Source organism: Gracilinanus agilis, chromosome 3 (assembly GCF_016433145.1).
Source record: "Gracilinanus agilis isolate LMUSP501 chromosome 3, AgileGrace, whole genome shotgun sequence".
Lineage (NCBI taxonomy): Eukaryota > Metazoa > Chordata > Mammalia > Didelphimorphia > Didelphidae > Gracilinanus > Gracilinanus agilis.
Window position 1 is genome coordinate 255491756 of NC_058132.1, and position 17047 is coordinate 255508802.

The window sequence follows — 17047 nt, forward strand, 5'->3', positions numbered from 1 at the left end:
CCCAGGAGTGTCTTGGCTGTGTGGTCCCCAATGAGATACAGAGAGGATGCTGGTCCTTTACTGGATGAGACATTCTGTGAAGTGAATATTCACCAGTCATCTTAAAGAGACTTCTTTTGGTCTTAGCAAAGAATTTTCTTGCCTTTATTAGAATACATCAAACCTTGAGCTTCTGTCATATCTTTTCTCTTGTCTTACAGTTTTTATTGGAGGAGTAAATCAAATTAAATAAAGACAACCAGCCACCAGCCCTTTATGGGATTATTTTCTGAAATATGTTTGTATTTGGGTAGCAAATTGTTTCTTTAGACTAATTGCTAGGAATACAAACACAAAGAATATAAACAGTCATTACAAAACTGTTATTTTCCAACTGTCAGTGTGAGAATGTATCAAATAGTACATTTTATAAAAAACTTAGAGAAACAGGGAATGTATAATACCAGACTTGAGCTGCCCCAAAAGCAGCAATTCAGTTCTGTATTTTCTTTGATAGATTAGTCCAAAGTCATCTCATTTCCTTCCTCATTTGGAAACAAAAGGGTTTGATCATCAAATTCCTTCACATGTTGTGTTTACTATTAATATTTTCATAAACACAGGACTCAGAGAACTTTGTCATCCCCAAAATGCAAATATGAACTTCTTGCCTAGATAGGAATACTGGGGACCTCTTGAGGGGACAGTGTGAGGGAAATTACTCTCTTTGTTAAGATCTTTTAGAAGAATGAACAGGACAAGTATGATCTGGCACCAACAAGGGCATTTCCACTTAGTGACTTATTTGGAAGACATATAGTACCTTCTTTTATCCTCTTTTGTGTCTTCCATCCCTTATACACATTTTGGACAAGAGAAGTGAGTAGAGAAAGCACTTGGTAATGAAAGAAAGGAGTAGGGAAGGAGAATTGAAAGGGAACAGGTCTTTCCTGATGTTTTACTCAGAAAATAAGGAAGGGTTGGTAGGAATTTGAATTGAGACAACTGGGGCCAGGAGTAGGAAGAGCAGATTCAGAAGTACGTTTTCTTTGGAGGCTAGAGACAAGTAAAACAAAAATCTTGGCGTAATCAGCACATGCCTGAAAAACCTTAAAATAACCACCACCACCACCCACCCACCCAGCCCTTTTCTACATACACCCCAGGTAAGGAGCATCTTTATTTTTGAAATCCAGGTGCACAGTAAGAAGAGGGGGAGGGAAACTACACAGTGATCACCCTTCCTTTTAATGAGCATTGCTGCTACTGGAGGAAAAAATTAGCATCACTCTGAATTTTATGTGATGTCAGTTAAATGAAGGTGTTTTATAGCACTTTACAACAAATTAGAATCAAGTAAATTGAAAATAAGCCTAGCAGCTGGGATAAGTAATCAGGTAAGTGGCCAGTTTTGCTATTTTCGCTTTGAGCTGAATAAGAGAATTTGAATTTCTAATGTCCCTGGGGTACAGGATTCACAATTGGAGAACATAGTTTTTAGGGTGATTGTTTTAAATAGCTAACAGCTCAATCTTGCCCTCCAGTACACAACTCACTTTTTGAAGCTGCTTGGGAAATCAGCTATAGTATGTGTATACACCCAAGCAAGGGCTCTCTGTTGCATAGGATTGAGCCCTGCTTTGGGAATGGAACTTGAGCAGAGTGAATGAAATAGATGGCCTGGAATGAGGTAGTAAATCATCAGTATTAACTGAGAGACTGTTTGTGATGGAAAGGAGCAAAATTCAAATGATAACTTTATGGCTGCCCATGAAACAGCCTAAATTGGAGAAGCCACTAGAACATTTTATTCCTTAAGAAAATGAGTGTTGTGCTCAGTTGCTACACTTTGCATAGTCAGAATGCTCTGACTTTAAAACATGAAGATTTTTCTTTCTTTCTTAGAAAATGTGTGTAGAAAAAAACACCAATGAAAAACTTGTTTCCTGGTGAAGTAAATATAGCTTTGTGATTCAGGATACTCTGGGGAGGGGAGAAGTCTGACTGTGAGATGGTAATTAAAAAATAGGACATTCCTCACTGATGGCTTTGGATGATAGCTGGTATGTTGAAGGGAGTTAGGAAGGGGAAGTTAGGTGGTACAGAGGATATAGTACTTGGCCTAGAGTCAGGAAAACTTATCTTCCTGAGTTCAAATCTTTGCCAAGAAAATGCCAAATGGGCTTACAGAGAGTTGGACATGATTGAATACAGCTGAAAGATAGTGTTAAAAGAAATGAGCATGGAGAAGAGGCAGTTGTTTTTAGACTCATTAGGGAGAAATAGGTTGAATTGAAAATATACTTCGTATGTATGTATGTATGTGTGTGTGTGCACGCATGTGTGCGTGTATCTTTGCAGTTCTCAGACCAAATATAAGGAAGTCAGAACTGAATTGCAGAGATCCCACTACTAGCTTTTTTTTCAATTGACCTAAAGGCCAAACTTTAAACAGGTTATGTTCTACTATTTTAAGTACTCCTTCTCTTCAAGGCATTATGTCTGCATACTTGCAATTAGATCTGCAATTATTTCAGCTATAATTTAAAAGCTCTTAATTGTAGAAGTGGGAGCTCTTTTTCTCTTTTGGAAAATGAGAATTATAATTGGTGTTTTGTCTCTTTAAATTATTTAAACAATAATCTATTTGATTATAATAAATTGGGATTTATATTTGGTAAAATCCAAAGTGAGACTGTTATCATTGTCTTAGTCAACAGATAGCCTGCTGGGGAAAACGGGGAAAAAATATTAAAAAAAAAATCTTTATCATCTGTCTTAGGATTGATACTAATATTGGTTTTAAAGCATTAAACTGGTAAGGATTAGGCCTGTATTGGCAAAGATGTGGCACTTGTGCCCTGGCAGCCTGGAGGGGGCTGCTCCCCTCTCCGTCTCCAGTGCGCCCGAGAACATTTATCACATGCTTTGCCCCTATGTTCAGCCTCCCCATGCAAGCACTACCTCCCTCTGCTGTCTGGGGTAATGTGGGGGCTCACAGGTGGCTTGAAAGTGCAGTTTGGGTATGTGATCTCAAAAAGGTTAGCCAATGCTGGCTTAGATGTTAAGTGACTTGTCCAGATTAAGTGACTTGTCCAGGTTCACATAGCTAGGAAGGGTCGGAGGCCAAATTTGAACCCAGGACCCCCTGCCTCCAGGTCTGGTTCTCTATCCACTGAGACACCATATGCCCCCAAAATTATTTCTTTACTGAACTATCCAGTGCATGGTGACATCTTAGCTTTTTAATTTGTTTTTGAAAAAGTCTACATATTTATGCAAAAGATGGGGGGATTCCTTTCCATATTCCTGCCAAATTGGTAATGATACAATCATGGGCAGTTCTGAATCTGAAATGCCAGAATCAAATTCTGACAATGAGGGCACAGTGTGATACTGTTCAAGATTGAACTTAGATGATTCAACAAATCACTGTGATTCAGAGAGTCAATGTGAGCGCCTGATTGGTAGAAATGACCTGCCATTTTTTTGTAGCCTGTGTTAGGAGCAGATATGAGCAACAGAACAGTTTCATAAGTTAGGAGATCAGATGTGGTAATCCGCACCCCACCCCACCCCCAACCCCTACCCCCGCTATTACCAGAGAAAGGGATGGTTTTAATATCTCTTCATTTTATATTACTCTCTACTTACTCATAAAGGTCTTTAGCCTTGTTGTTTATGAGGCTAAGCATTTGAAGCATTGGGGACCAACTTCATTTCTATTTAATTTCTTGTTTTATAGAATGGAGCATTGTGGGGGGAGGAATGGTTATGGTTTTTTTAAGTGTGCATGAGCAAAAGTTACCCAAAAATCCCTTTGCTCCCAATACGATTCAGTCTGTTTTGCCCACAGCAGTTTTGCAGCCTACGAATACAGACTCACCATGCCTGTGAGGTCTGTGTGAAAGAGCCTTTTTGGAAGGCCATTCAGATTCAGTGATTGGGAAGCTAGTTGATACTACAAGCCTCTCACCCACCATCACCCTCTCTTGTTTTTTACTTTACAGTTGCTGCGAATTTGCAGAAGATTGTAGATGACCCCAAAGCATTAAAAACATTGACATTTAAGTTGGTAAGTGAAAGGCTGTGACAAGTGACTCAAAAGGCAGGTAATGAATACAAAGAACAGCACTGCCATTTTGTTCCCTGTTTTTCTTCCCTTTTGTTTTCTTTGGGGATCCATCTCTGCCTTTAACACCCTCCTCAGGAACACAGAACATTTTTCTTGACAAGATGTTTCTCATTCTATGAGCCCATTTCCTTCTTTTTTACAGTCCTGGCTTGAAGGTTAAAGTGATCACTTGTTAGTCCTGGAGGCTTTGCCCTGCTACTTCTGGGAAGCATTGCTTGACTCTTTGTTCAAAACCAGAGCGCAGTCCCTGTGAGGACACTTCCACTCTGTGGTAGGAGCTGTGTGCTGTGAAATATTCGGAATAGTTTGCCCTGAAAAAGGATTGGAAGGACTTGGAGGCAGTCGTGGTGTAGCTCAGTCATGCCCAGTGAACAAAGAATACCGAGGATCCCCAAGTTTTGAGGGAGACATCTCTATTTCAGTGATAAGTTTTCAGTAATGATAACAAGGTACTAATAGGCAAGAGAGGTTTCAGTGACTTGTGCTTCCCAGTAAATCAAACACCACATCTGCTGTGGCCTCATAAGACAGGTTCTCCCTGATGTCTCCCTGATGGTCAGAAGGCAGCTGGGGGTTCTTGGAGAGGAAGGCCACCGTTAGCTAGTTTTCATTTTTCCCCAATTATATAATGGAATCTCCTTGAAGACAAGGGTGATTCTATTTTTCTCTCTCTATTCACAGCACCTGCACTGTGCCTGATGCATAATAGACAATTAATAAATGTCAAACAGCCCTGCCCAAAAGGGTTGGTTCACTTTAAAACTACAAATCAAAAGCATTGAGATGTAGTCAACATAATATCAGATATTTTTAAAAACATAAATGACCAAGACTTTACTGTGAATTACATTTATTGATGATCTGTATTTTTTATTCCTTGTGAAAATTAACTGGAAAATGTGCTTAGCCAAAATTGCAGAATGATTAGTTACAGTAAATGCCAGGCTACTGCCAATTAGCACTCTGGCATTCAGCCCATATCTGATTTCAAGTGACTGGGCTGCATTTAAAAAAAAAAACAACCACAACATCAAAGAGAAATGTCTCTGAGGAGTTCACATTGTTTGGGAAATAAAAGAATGCCGTGTTGAGATGTAAAACGCGAAATTAAAGATGGGAAAACTTATTAACAGCTCTGGCCTTCCCTCAGGAATCAATACCAAACAGTCACCTTTCAAGCTCTATAATTCTGCAGTTCTGCAATGTATTTTCTAACTCATCTGCAATTTTAAAAAACAGTAGATCATTCATTTGACATATTTCTGAGCAAATAGGACTGAAAAGTGACATTTCAATAGAAGAAACTGTATGATGGAGCTGAGATTTGAACTCATTATAATATAGAGTTTGGATGATCTTGGGCAAGTCATTTAACTTAGTTAAGTGAGTCTGTTTTCTCATCTTTAAAATGGGAATGGTAATTCTTGCACTACCTACCTTACAAAATTGTGAAGAAAAGCATTTTGACAGACCTAAAGCGCTATATAGGAATGAACTACCATTATAGGTTTCCTTTCATCTCAGGAATTATGATTATAATTTTATACATCAAAACATTCCATCTTCAGTATACTTTTGTCTTTTAAAATGAACTAATTAATGCATAATTTATAAATTATTAACATAATACTTGGACCTGAAAGGGTCAGGTGATTCAGTTCTTGTTCTAGCCTGGTCCTTGCATGCCTTTTTAAATAACCAAGACAAATAACAGCCTTGAGGTCTCCCAATTTACACTTTTTAAATGGGAATGATCATTATCTATCTCACTCTGCTTCCTTAAAGACACTAACAATCTGTGATTTTAAATAGAAATTTTGAAGGTATTTTCTGCAGGCTTTTTTTTTAATGGACTTTTTGTAAATTTCTCTAAATGATACTAAGCCACCTAGCATAACAGTAAAACTGGTATAGAAGACTTGCCTCAGAAAGATACCTATGTAAAGAACTGATCTTCTTCAAACATTTTGGATTAAAATCTGTAGCCCGTGATTGAAAACTGCCTGTACAAAAGACCTCAAAAGCCTCATGCCATTTTTGGTCATATCTTTTGCTTTGTAAAAATGTTTCAAAATTGCTTAATTTTATCTTATTTTGATTAATTTTTGGTTTTCAAGGCAACTTTTCAAGGTTCTGGAAATTTTCAAATGTGTGGAAGAATTTGTAAAACAAATACTGGTAGATAACTTGGCTTCCACTCATTTCACCTGTCTACTGTCAAATATTTGTTAAGATATTTTACATACAGACATGTATGTTTTTGATTTGTTTAAATGTTATACGTGTAGACATGTATATTTTTGAATATGCTATATTTGTATTTTATGTATGATAAATGCTTGTATATGATATATAATGTATATGTAGCTAATCTGTATTGTGTATAATATACACATTTGTTATGTATATATATATAAAATACATATTCAGTATAGGAAATATACACACACGTTTTTAGTACAGGAAAAAAAATAATGACTAAGAGGATAGAATTAGTAGCCATAAAAGAGATTCCCTACTTCTATGGAAAGGGCTCTGTCTAGTTGCTTATAGTAATCTTAGGGGTACCAGTCACTTAAACTGTATACTACATCTGCTATTCACCTAGTTTTCTTTCTGATTCCAACTCAGTTCTTTAAATTCTACTCTCCTCATCCTCCCAACAACCTCCTTCTCACTTCCAGAAGCATGGCATTAAGTCCTGTAGCCTGGTATGATTTAGCTTCTCCTATTGGCTATTGATCTGTCCTCTGCAATTCCTGTTCCAGTCTTTAGTGTTGAAAAATTTAAAAATCTTCATTTAATTCATCAGACAAAATGCTCAATAAAGTCCAATACTTGTATTTTCTGTAGCTGGGAGTAATAAAGTTTCAAAGCTTTCCTACATTCATTTTTACCAAAACACAGATGCCACAGAGGAGTGATAGCAACCCTCCATGGCATGGGTGTCAAAGCTGGCATGCAGAGCGTGCTCTGTGGACATGCGGGTGACCCTACTCCCCAATACCCCCCTCACCCCAGTTTGTTACTACAAAGACTCGGGCAGAGCTGCTCCCCTTCCCCTCTCTACTGTGCCTGACATTTTTTCACATCTCCTGTTTCTCTGCCCAGCAGCCAATGGGAGCACACAGAGAAGAAGGTGGGTAGCTCACAGACAGTAGAGCTGAAGGGGAACAGAGCACTTTGGCCACTCCCCTGCCCCTCTCCACATGTGCCCCTTATCACCTGCCTCACTGCCCAGCAGCCCAATGGGAATGCTTCCTTCCTCTCCTGTCTGGCTTAAGGTGGGGTGAAGCATGGCACTCAGTCTCTGGTAGGGGATGGACATGGCACTCTGTCTCTGAAAGGTTCACCATCATTGCCATAAGAGGGTGTTCCTGCTGAAGTAAAAATGTGACGTGTGGGCACTATACTTTTATTTTGCATAACCTTTCTAAGTATAAAGGGATTTTTGAATCATTTTTATTCCATTTTTCATACATCTCTCCAAGGTATAGCATTCTAGAAACACTCTGTTTTCTATTTTATAATTGGAAATAAGTAATGTTTAATTAATTCTTGAAGGTAGAAATCAGATGCCCATTAATCATATCTGATTTATGTGTGTTTAACCTCTGCACTATAGTCTTTCTTCTGCAAAGATAGGGCAAATCTTTCAGCACTGAAGAGTGGAATAGAAATTGCAGAGGAGAGTTCAGTAATCAGTAGGAGAAGTTAGATCATAGCAGGCTACATGATCTAATGCTGTGTTTCTGGAAGTGGGAAGGAGGTTGTTGGGAAGATGAGGAGAATAGAATGTAAAGAACCAAGATGGAATCAGAAGGAAAACTAGGTGAATACCAGATGTAGTATACATTTCAAGTGATTGGTACCGCTGAGGCTGCTTTAAGCAATGAGTAAGATCCCTTTCCACAAGACCAAGGGTCTCTTTTATAAAGACTCCCTGGCTCCAGAATTTCCACATGAGCAAGGTAAGTAACTGTGGACTTCCCAGGTGTCTGCTACCTAATTCTCTGTTGTGGTCGCTGCTCTTCAGAAAACCTGGGCAAAAGGGATGTCATGAAGAGCGTCGATGCCATAATATAAACCACCTCTATGCTCAGAAGGTCAGTTGTGTTGATAAGGGGGCCTGAGGCACAGAAAAAGACAGAGTATAGTTTAGTGGAAAGTGGAACATGAAAGGCTGAACTTGGAGACACAAGCCCAGAGATCAGCAACCCCATTCTGACACTTACTCCTGTGTGTCTCACTTTCCTCATATCTACTTTGATGGAGTTGGACCATATAACCCCTAAAGCCCCTTCCAGCCCCAGAACTGGTTGGATAGATGGAAGGATACTTGGTGTCAGGCACTCTGCTAAGTAATAGAAATTGAAAAACAGAAGAAATGGTCATCCTTGTCCTCAAGGAGCTTACTTTTAATGGAGGAAACAACATATTTAGGGGAGAATGGTGGCTTGGGAGAGGAATTTTGATTTAGTCTTAGCAGGGAAATGTGGAGCTCCAGAAAAATAAACCCATAGACCTTCCCAATATCAGTGGCATTGCTGATTTTTGATGGTGGTTCTGGAGCTTGAATGGGGCTGAACAGGGCAACTAGGCAGCAGGGCCACTGGAAGAAGACGGCGGGGAAGTCAAGTGAAGCTTGGCTGCCATCAGGCTGACAGTCCTCTGGCATAAGGAAGTCCCTCCTGGGGGAAACACAGGGTTCCCCTGTTGATCCTTGTTCTCTATAACTGGGTTCATGGTGTCTTTCTCCCCCCGGTTAGGTGTATCTTTCAATAGGGCATTCGGCTTAAGTTTAAGGCATGGCTCGTGGGCTGGCCAGAGGTGTTGGGGAAAATGGCCCCTCAGCAGGGAGATGGCTGTGCTCCTGCTTGAGGGAAGGTGTGTTCCAAAGTGCTCTTTCCGAGAGAAGTACTTATTCTCTAGTTTTGGATGGCTTCTCTAGGAGCTGACTGAATTGCATATCAATGGGTCAAGACAAATATTATTTGTTGGGTTTGTAATCAGAGAAAACAAGCTGGCAGCAGACATATTATTTTGGGAGTTTGTATGTCAGGGAGAAAAAAAGTCTGAGCTTACAGTTCACCTGAAAGGAAAACTGTCAGGAAGGCCTCAAAACCACTAGGCCTAATCTTATAACATTGGTTTCCAGAATAAACTCCATAAACTAAAGCCTCTCTTAAGAGGAAACTGTCATGGTGGGCTTAAAGCAACCAGACCCGACATTGGAGCATGGGCCAGGGAGGTAGATGTGGAGGTGAGAAGGGCTTCTGAGCATCGTTCTCCTTCTCACTGAGGAAGCGGAGGCTCTGAGAGGGGCCACAGGCCCAGTCAGTACCAGGGCTGAGATCTGTAGCCGGGCTCCCCTCTGATACCTAGTGCGGTACTTTCCAAAATTGTTTTAAGGGATAAGCAGATGTGAGCAGGAGCAGAAGAGAAGAGCACGCTGCCAGGAGGAGGGAGGAATAAGTTCGCTTCTAATTCCCCAGAGCCCCAGAGAGGCAGTGGTTTTAGGGGATGGGACAGAGAAGACAAGGCCATCCTGAGAGAAGGGCTGCCTCCAGGAGGGGGGTCCTCTCTGCCTGGAGGACTTCAGCTGAGGCTGGAAGCATTGGCCAGCGTGGGGGGGGGGGGGGGGGTCCTTCTGGAGAGGGGCTGCACAAGGTGGTTTCTGAGGTCTCTTCTGGCTCTCCCATGAGAAGGGCTTCAGGCAACAGCTTGGAGCACAGCAATCTCCCCTGAGGCAGTCTCCTGGCTTGTGGGGGGCCTAGTAGCAGGCTACAGGCCTCATCCTGAAAAGGGATGTGCTCAGAAGGACAGATCCGAGAGGAGCAGCACTGACTGAGACAGGGCTTCATTGCCCATAAGGCAATCTGCTGGGCTAGTAGTGGCCTCTGAATCCAGATGGGGCGCTTCCATAACTGGCCCAGAGACACGCTGTTCTTCTTCACATTCCCACGGCTCCCATGGAAGGGGAATCGGCACATTGGTGATGTGATTTTTAAGGGGCACTAGGAAAATGTACACACAGTGCTCTTTTTTAAAAAAAAGCACTTACTATGTGCCAGGCACTGTGCCGAGTATTTTATAACTGTCTCATTTGATCATCACAATGACCCTGGAGGCAGTTGCTATTGTTATCTCCATTTTACAGATGGAGAAATCGAGACCAACAGCATTCAAGAGACTTGCCCAGGGTCACACACAGTAAGTGTCTGAGGCCGAATTTGAACTCCAGTCTATCTGACTCAAGGCCCAGCATCCTATCTGCCCTACTCATTCCTGATCATCGCAATTCACCTGATAGTATCAAAAACTCTACTCAGGATGCTACTAAAATTCAGCCAGAGAAATATATTTGGATTCATAGTCCTAAATAATGTTCTCTCTCTCTTTTTTAAATGGAAATGTCCTAGAAAGTTTGGGGGGGGTTAATATTCTTTTATACTTGAGCATGACTTAGTTTAATCAGGTGACTTGTCAGCTACCTAGCTAAAACCAGAGAAGGAACAGCAAGAAGAGAGAAGTAATTGTGGAAGGATGCCTTTGCCAAGGTATGTTAGAAAGGGCCTCTAGGGCTGCCCAGGGGGCTGGGGGGAAATAGTCCCCAGCTGGGAAAGCCTGAAAGAAGGGGAGTAGAGAGGCCTCCAACATGAGCATTACCCACTAGTACCTAGCTCCTTCTTGCCAAGAACTTACAGTAGGGTGAGGGAAGGACTTCTGCATGGACTCTGAGGAATATAGAAATATAATTGACTCTTTGGGACCATTAGATTTAATATCTCATTAAAGGCTTATATTGATTCATTGAGTCTTCCACAGGCAAAGAATTGTGTATCTTGCTTTTATTTTTAGTTTGATTACCTCTTTCTTGATGGACTCGCCTGATGTTTAACAAGGTGAGGCCATTTGTTGCCATTTTAACATTTTGTAACCATCAGCACCATGATAGTTACTGTCAAATATTTGTTAAGATACCCTTGTAAGGATCCTCGGATAAAAATGTACGCTTCCCTACCCTTTCCAATTCCCTGTGTTCTAGGATCCAGGATGCATGAGGGCTTCCTATGATTAGAATTAAGAAATTTTAGATAAGGGGGGTGGGGGGAGTGATAATAGAATAGAAGGACATGCTCACAGCATTTAAAAAAAAATTTTTGGTAATGATCATAGATTTATGCCGAACTGTCTACATACTCTGGCGTCATCAGCTTGGTGACTAAGGCCATACAATTGGAAGATGCTGATAAAGGGTATTTAGAGGTGCCTCGTGTGGCCATGAAACCCAAAACCAGCTGGCCCAAACAGAGATTGAGGAGCAAGACATACTGAATGGAATGGGAGCTCTTGAGAGCAGAAGAGTGAAAATATGAAGGAAGGCAAGGCCCAGGGTCAGGGATAGTTTTTTCAGGGACCAGACGGACCACTTCGCCATGACCTTGCCCTTACTGCCTCTTCCAGTTGTATTTCTAACTCCTGTCTTTCCTCAGCTATTTCAAATATATTACCGAAAATCATATCAGTGGTTAGCGGATATGATAGTGTTATAGAGAAAATGTAAATGACATGAAATAAATAATACCATTATTGAGATTGGATTGAATTTTTTAAAAGAATTTCAAAAATATTTTACTTGAAATTCTAGAATAGCTTTTAGCTTATCTTCAAGGAACATGGATTTACCCACTTGATGTACTGTTTAATGGGTCCATTTGATAGACTGTCATTTTGTAGTGTTCTAAACATACACCAACTAATGCTAAGTAGGTTAATTGTGATGAATTAGAGGGAGATTTAAAGGGCTCATTTCCATGAGAGACTAATTGTTGTGACAGTAGTTTAGCAGGAGGTTTGCCAAGAAAAGGGTCATATAGTATTATTGATGTGTAATTCACTATTCACCACTATCAATCCTCTCTTGCTCCCATCCCCCATTTCTTGAACAGTATAGTGTCTAGACCTTGATTTATGCACCTTATGGCATGAAGGGAACAGCTTAGAATAGGTGATTGAAATACTGAATGTTAGGGAGGGAAAAAAATGAAGAACTTTTAGAAATAAGTGAGACAATAAGTAAGTAGGACAATAGTTTGACAAGTCCCACAGATTCTTGAAGTAGGAAAATAAGGTTGAATGTTAGATACAAGTTTTCACCAATGACCTCCTAAGAGATTCCAAGAAAAATTATCTCCTAGGACATTTTTCAAGATAAAGCATTTAATGGTATTTAAATATTAGCTATTTCAATTAAAGATGGTTATTTTTTGCCCTGGACTTTCTCAGGATGAGCTAATTGTTGTTGAAAAACAGATTATACTTAAGGGAAAGATTAGTTGGAACCCATCCATTTATTTTTGCACTCTCCCATTTTTAATTAACAACATTTAATCCAAAAGCATCTTTTAAACATCAGATTTATTTATTGGAGAAGACTGGTGTACATTTATTAGCAGTAACACTTCACTGGCACTAACTGAGGCCACTGGCCTTATTTGTAAGCCAAATCACCTGCCACGTAACAAATTTCTTCCCACCACTTTACTGGACCCTGTGGGTCATGTTTAGTCAAGCAGTCGAGTGTGTGGTTATGACACTTAAGAAGAAAAACACAACTAGCCATTATTGAAAGTTTTTCTCCTCTTTCCAGGCTTCTGGCTGTGATGGAACAGAGATTCCTGATGAGGTGAAGCTGATTGGCTTTGCGCAGTTGAGTGTCAGCTGATGCCTGTGGCTAGATGTCATCCTCAGCTCCCCACCCTACCTTCATCCCCAGCAAAATCAGAAGATTGTGAAGAGATCTGCTTAAGTAGATGAGAAGGGGGGAAAGAATTCAACACAACAGAACCCCAAACACTACCACCACCACCACCACCACCACCACCACCACCACCACCCCACCACCACCACTCACTGAGTTCTGCGTCATGCTCCAGCAATTCACATTAGAGTCAGCAAACCCCACAGCTGCACAACTGCTGCTAACCTGTCCAAAAGCTATTTACTATTCTGAGCAACCAATTTGGATCTCCCCTAACTGAAACCAATCTGGAAATGCACTCAGGTGGCCCTATTTATTGGTAATAAAAGGAATTTTCTATCAGAAATGTATTTCTTCTTTCATTGTAAAATTTCTGTGATAATACTTTAATTGTACATCTGACAATACTGCCTCTTTTATGTTGTATTTAGAAATTAATATACTTATAAAAATTAAGATTTATTAGCCAAACTTGAATTCTAGTTTTAAAACTGACTGTGAATTTTATTTTTCATATATTTATGCATTATACATCTTACCTATAAGGAAAACAATGGTTTGATTATGTGCTATTTGCAGTTAATCTCCTGTTATTTAAAGAAAAAAAAAAGTTTCAGGTATATCTTTGGAGTATTTGTAACTTCTAGTTTTTGAAATGACCTAATTAGGAATTAGGAAGCATATTATGTTGGTTTGTTTGTCTATAAACCAATCCACAATCTGATTGTCTCTAGGGAGTGGGAGGTGCCTTGCAGACATTAATATTAAGAATGTGCCTGAGGCTGCTTTATTCTAGAATAGTCTCAGTTCTAGGAGTTTCATATGCATCCAATACATACTTTGGCTTAAGTTTTGCTTTCCTGGGGCTTCTACGAGCTAGAATACTTACTATATGATGTTGCCATTAAGCTAGACTGCTAACTAATTCTGCCCATCTCCAATTTGGCTTCACCTTACGTGATGATAGGACTTGTTTCTGTAAAGATAAAAACTTGAAAAACAAAAGGAAAACAAACACACAAACAAGAATCTGAGCTTTACTTGAAATTCTGCAGAAAACCAAGATGGAGAGAAAATAATAGAAAGGGCTTTGTGCAATGACTAAAAGGTAAATTGCTATTAGGTTTCAAGGACAAATGTTTTTTGGCCCAAGTAGCCCTCTGCTTAACCTGTGACTTATCTAGATCTATATTACGGAACTAGTAAAACCTTAGGATTTTCAAAAATTGGAGTGTATTGTCAAGGAGGTAGACTCCTTGAACCATGCCATGACTCTTTCCTAGCTAACCTAGATATGGCAGCTCTTTAAAATGTACTTAAAACAGCAAATATATATTACTAAGAAAAGTTATTTATAATTGCCTTGTCATAATTGTTAAGGTGTTCTAGAGCCATTTGCATACGACTTAATGTAATTTCATTCCATTCTATTGTTTACACAACGATTACTCAAAGATGACTGCAAAGGTAAAAGGAGAATAAAAGCGTATTGCACAGAGATTGTGTTTGGGCCTTCATTCTTTTAGCTGTTTCTCCACATTGTTGTCCTCCTATTGCTTAATATCAAATTCAAAACCTCAGGCCTTTCTCTGGGAAAATCAGTGGGAAACTCCCCCTCTCCCCACCATGTGAACTTCCATCCTAACCTGGCTTTGTTCCTAGGGCTAAAAATTCCCATCAGTTCTTGGGAAGGAAACCCAGGGATGAATCTCTGAACTTGCCTAAAGGGCAGTCATGGCAGCTCGCCTGTCCAAACATAGCAGAGCCGCGCTTCTTTCCTCCTCCCATGCCACATTGGCTGTGAGCCTGGCCTTGTGCTCATGCTTTTAGAATGATCTCTCATTCAGAGAGGAAGGAGCTGTATCTGTCGTTATCCTTATTTTACAGATGAGGAAATTGAGGCAAACAGAACTTGGGTGACTTGCCAAAGGGAATGTTGTTGCGTCTTCCAGACTCCAGGCCCAGCACGCTTGTGTCGTCTAATCCCGTAAAGAGTCCGTTGGAAGACCCTCAATGGGACCCTTCAGCCTCATGAGGCCCTGCCAGAACTCAGAGAGCACAGATGCAGTCCTTGAGAAAGCCTCGGGCACTACCACATCACCAAGAGATTTTAGTCAGATTTTGTCAGATAAAAGATTTGGGGCCTGAGTGGGACATCTTAATGCTAATCCTACTCACCGGGCCTTCACCTCCAAAAAAAAAAAAAAATTCCTCGGAAGGATAATTAAGCAAGAGGCATGCCCCCCAGGGGGAGAAAAGGACATTTGGACAGAGAGCCATTTTGCAGATTAACTCAAATGAGCTTGGGGAAGTCAAAAATGCACACCGCAATCAGACAGATGTTCTCTGAATTAGAATCCCAGAATCCCAGAGCATTGGGGAAAACAGAGATTGTTTTGTCCATCCCCTTCACATTCCAGATCAGCAACCTGAGGCCCAGAGAAGAAATAAGACTCACCCCATTTGTCTTAAAAATTTGAAAAATAAGTAAATAGAAGAAAAAGGAAATCAATTGTATTTTTTAAGTTCTATTTCCCCAATAGCAAAGTAACAAGTTGATTCAAAGGCCAGCAAAATGTTAAGGGCAGAACCAGGGATCAAATAGACTCCAAGGCTCAAAAAGACTCAAATCCTGGTCCACTAATTTGTAGCCTGATCTTGGACAAATCCACTATAGCGCACTGATACTCAATTTCCTCATCTGTAAGATTAGATGTTCAGTTGTTTTTCATTTTCAGTTGTGTCTAATTCTTTGTGACCCCCTTTAGGGTTTTCTTGCCAAAGATACTGGAGCGGTTTGACATTCCCTTCTCCAACTCATTTTATAGATGAGGAAATTGAGACAAACAGGGTTCAGTGACTTGCCCACAGTCACACAGCTAGCGTCTAAAGCCAGATTTGAACCTAGGGAGATGAGTCTTCCTGATTTCATTCCTCACAGCCTACCCACTGCACCACCTAGCTGCCCTCTGAAAAATGGAGTGGTTGGAATGGATGTTTTCTACGTTCTGAGTTTCTTTCACTCCTACCAATTGTTCTTTTCCCAGATGTGTAGTGATTGTTTAGTCCTAGTTTAGACTACTGCCTTTGAATACCTCCCACCCCATTGTGTTCCTCCTTTCTCTTTAGTCCCCATCTTCATATTCTCCCTCCTTTTTGGATGCTCTCTGAAACCAACTTCTACCAAAAGATCCTGATTTTAAATGAGGAGAAGAAGAGAAAGTACTTACCTAATTGAAATGTTGCCGTATAGTCTAAAAAGTCATTGCTTATCTTAGGTAGAGACAATCATTGCATCCTTCCCATCTCTTTTCAGTTCAGAAACTGTAGCCTGCCAGCTTCCTGATGCCCCTTCTGGAATTATCATGCTCGCACATTTATTTGTAAATATATGTTGTTGTTTTTTTTAAACCCTTGTACTTCGGTGTATTGACTTATAGGTGGCAGATTGGTAAGGGTGGGCAATGGGGGTCAAGTGACTTGCCCAGGGTCACACAGCTGGGAAGTGGCTGAGGCCGGGTTTGAACCTAGGACCTCCTGTCTCTAGGCCTGACTCTCACTCCACTGAGCTACCCAGCTGCCCTGTAAATATATGTTTTTGTACCTCCCTACAGAGCCAGTCTTAACCTATCTTGATTGGCCATTCAACTGTAACCTCTATAAGGGCAGAGCCTTCCTCAGATAAAATTAAGAGCCTTTCTCTGATAAAAATTAAGCAAATCACACAAGGCCTTGTTCAGAGTTTTATGTCCAATGAACACACACAAAGACACAAAGAAGGACAAAACTCCCTCTGGGGACATGGGCTGCTGGGAAGGATGAAGAAGGGAGAACAGAATGGGGCTGGACAGGAGCATCAGTTTGTATTTTTTTTCTCTTTTATTTATTTTTTCTTTTCTCTTTCTATTTTAATTAAGGGAGCTAGTTGGTGCAGTGGATAGAGCACCAGGCTTGAAACCCAGAAGACTTCTCTTTCTGAATTCAACTCTGATCTCAGACATTTACTAGCCATGTGACCCTGGGCAAGTCACTTAACCCTGTTTAACTTAGTGTCCTCATCTATAAAAATGAGCTGGGAAAGGAAATGGCAAACCACTCTGGTATCTCTGCCAAGAAAACTCCAAATGGGATCACAAAGAGTTGGGCATGACTGAAATGACTCAACAACA

General features: G+C 40.5%; 1 protein-coding gene across 1 annotated transcript in view; it reads left to right on the plus strand.

Annotated features, from left to right (window-relative positions):
* The window catches only part of STK39 (serine/threonine kinase 39), a 315180-nt gene extending 300806 nt beyond the window's left edge, over positions 1 to 14374 (plus strand). Inside the window, exons 20-21 of the mRNA XM_044669100.1 lie at positions 3990 to 4054; positions 12768 to 14374. Coding sequence (XP_044525035.1) covers positions 3990 to 4054; positions 12768 to 12842 — 140 coding nt within the window. The 3' untranslated portion in view covers positions 12843 to 14374. The remainder of the gene's footprint in view (positions 1 to 3989; positions 4055 to 12767) is intronic.
* The last annotated feature ends 2673 nt before the right edge of the window (positions 14375 to 17047 follow it).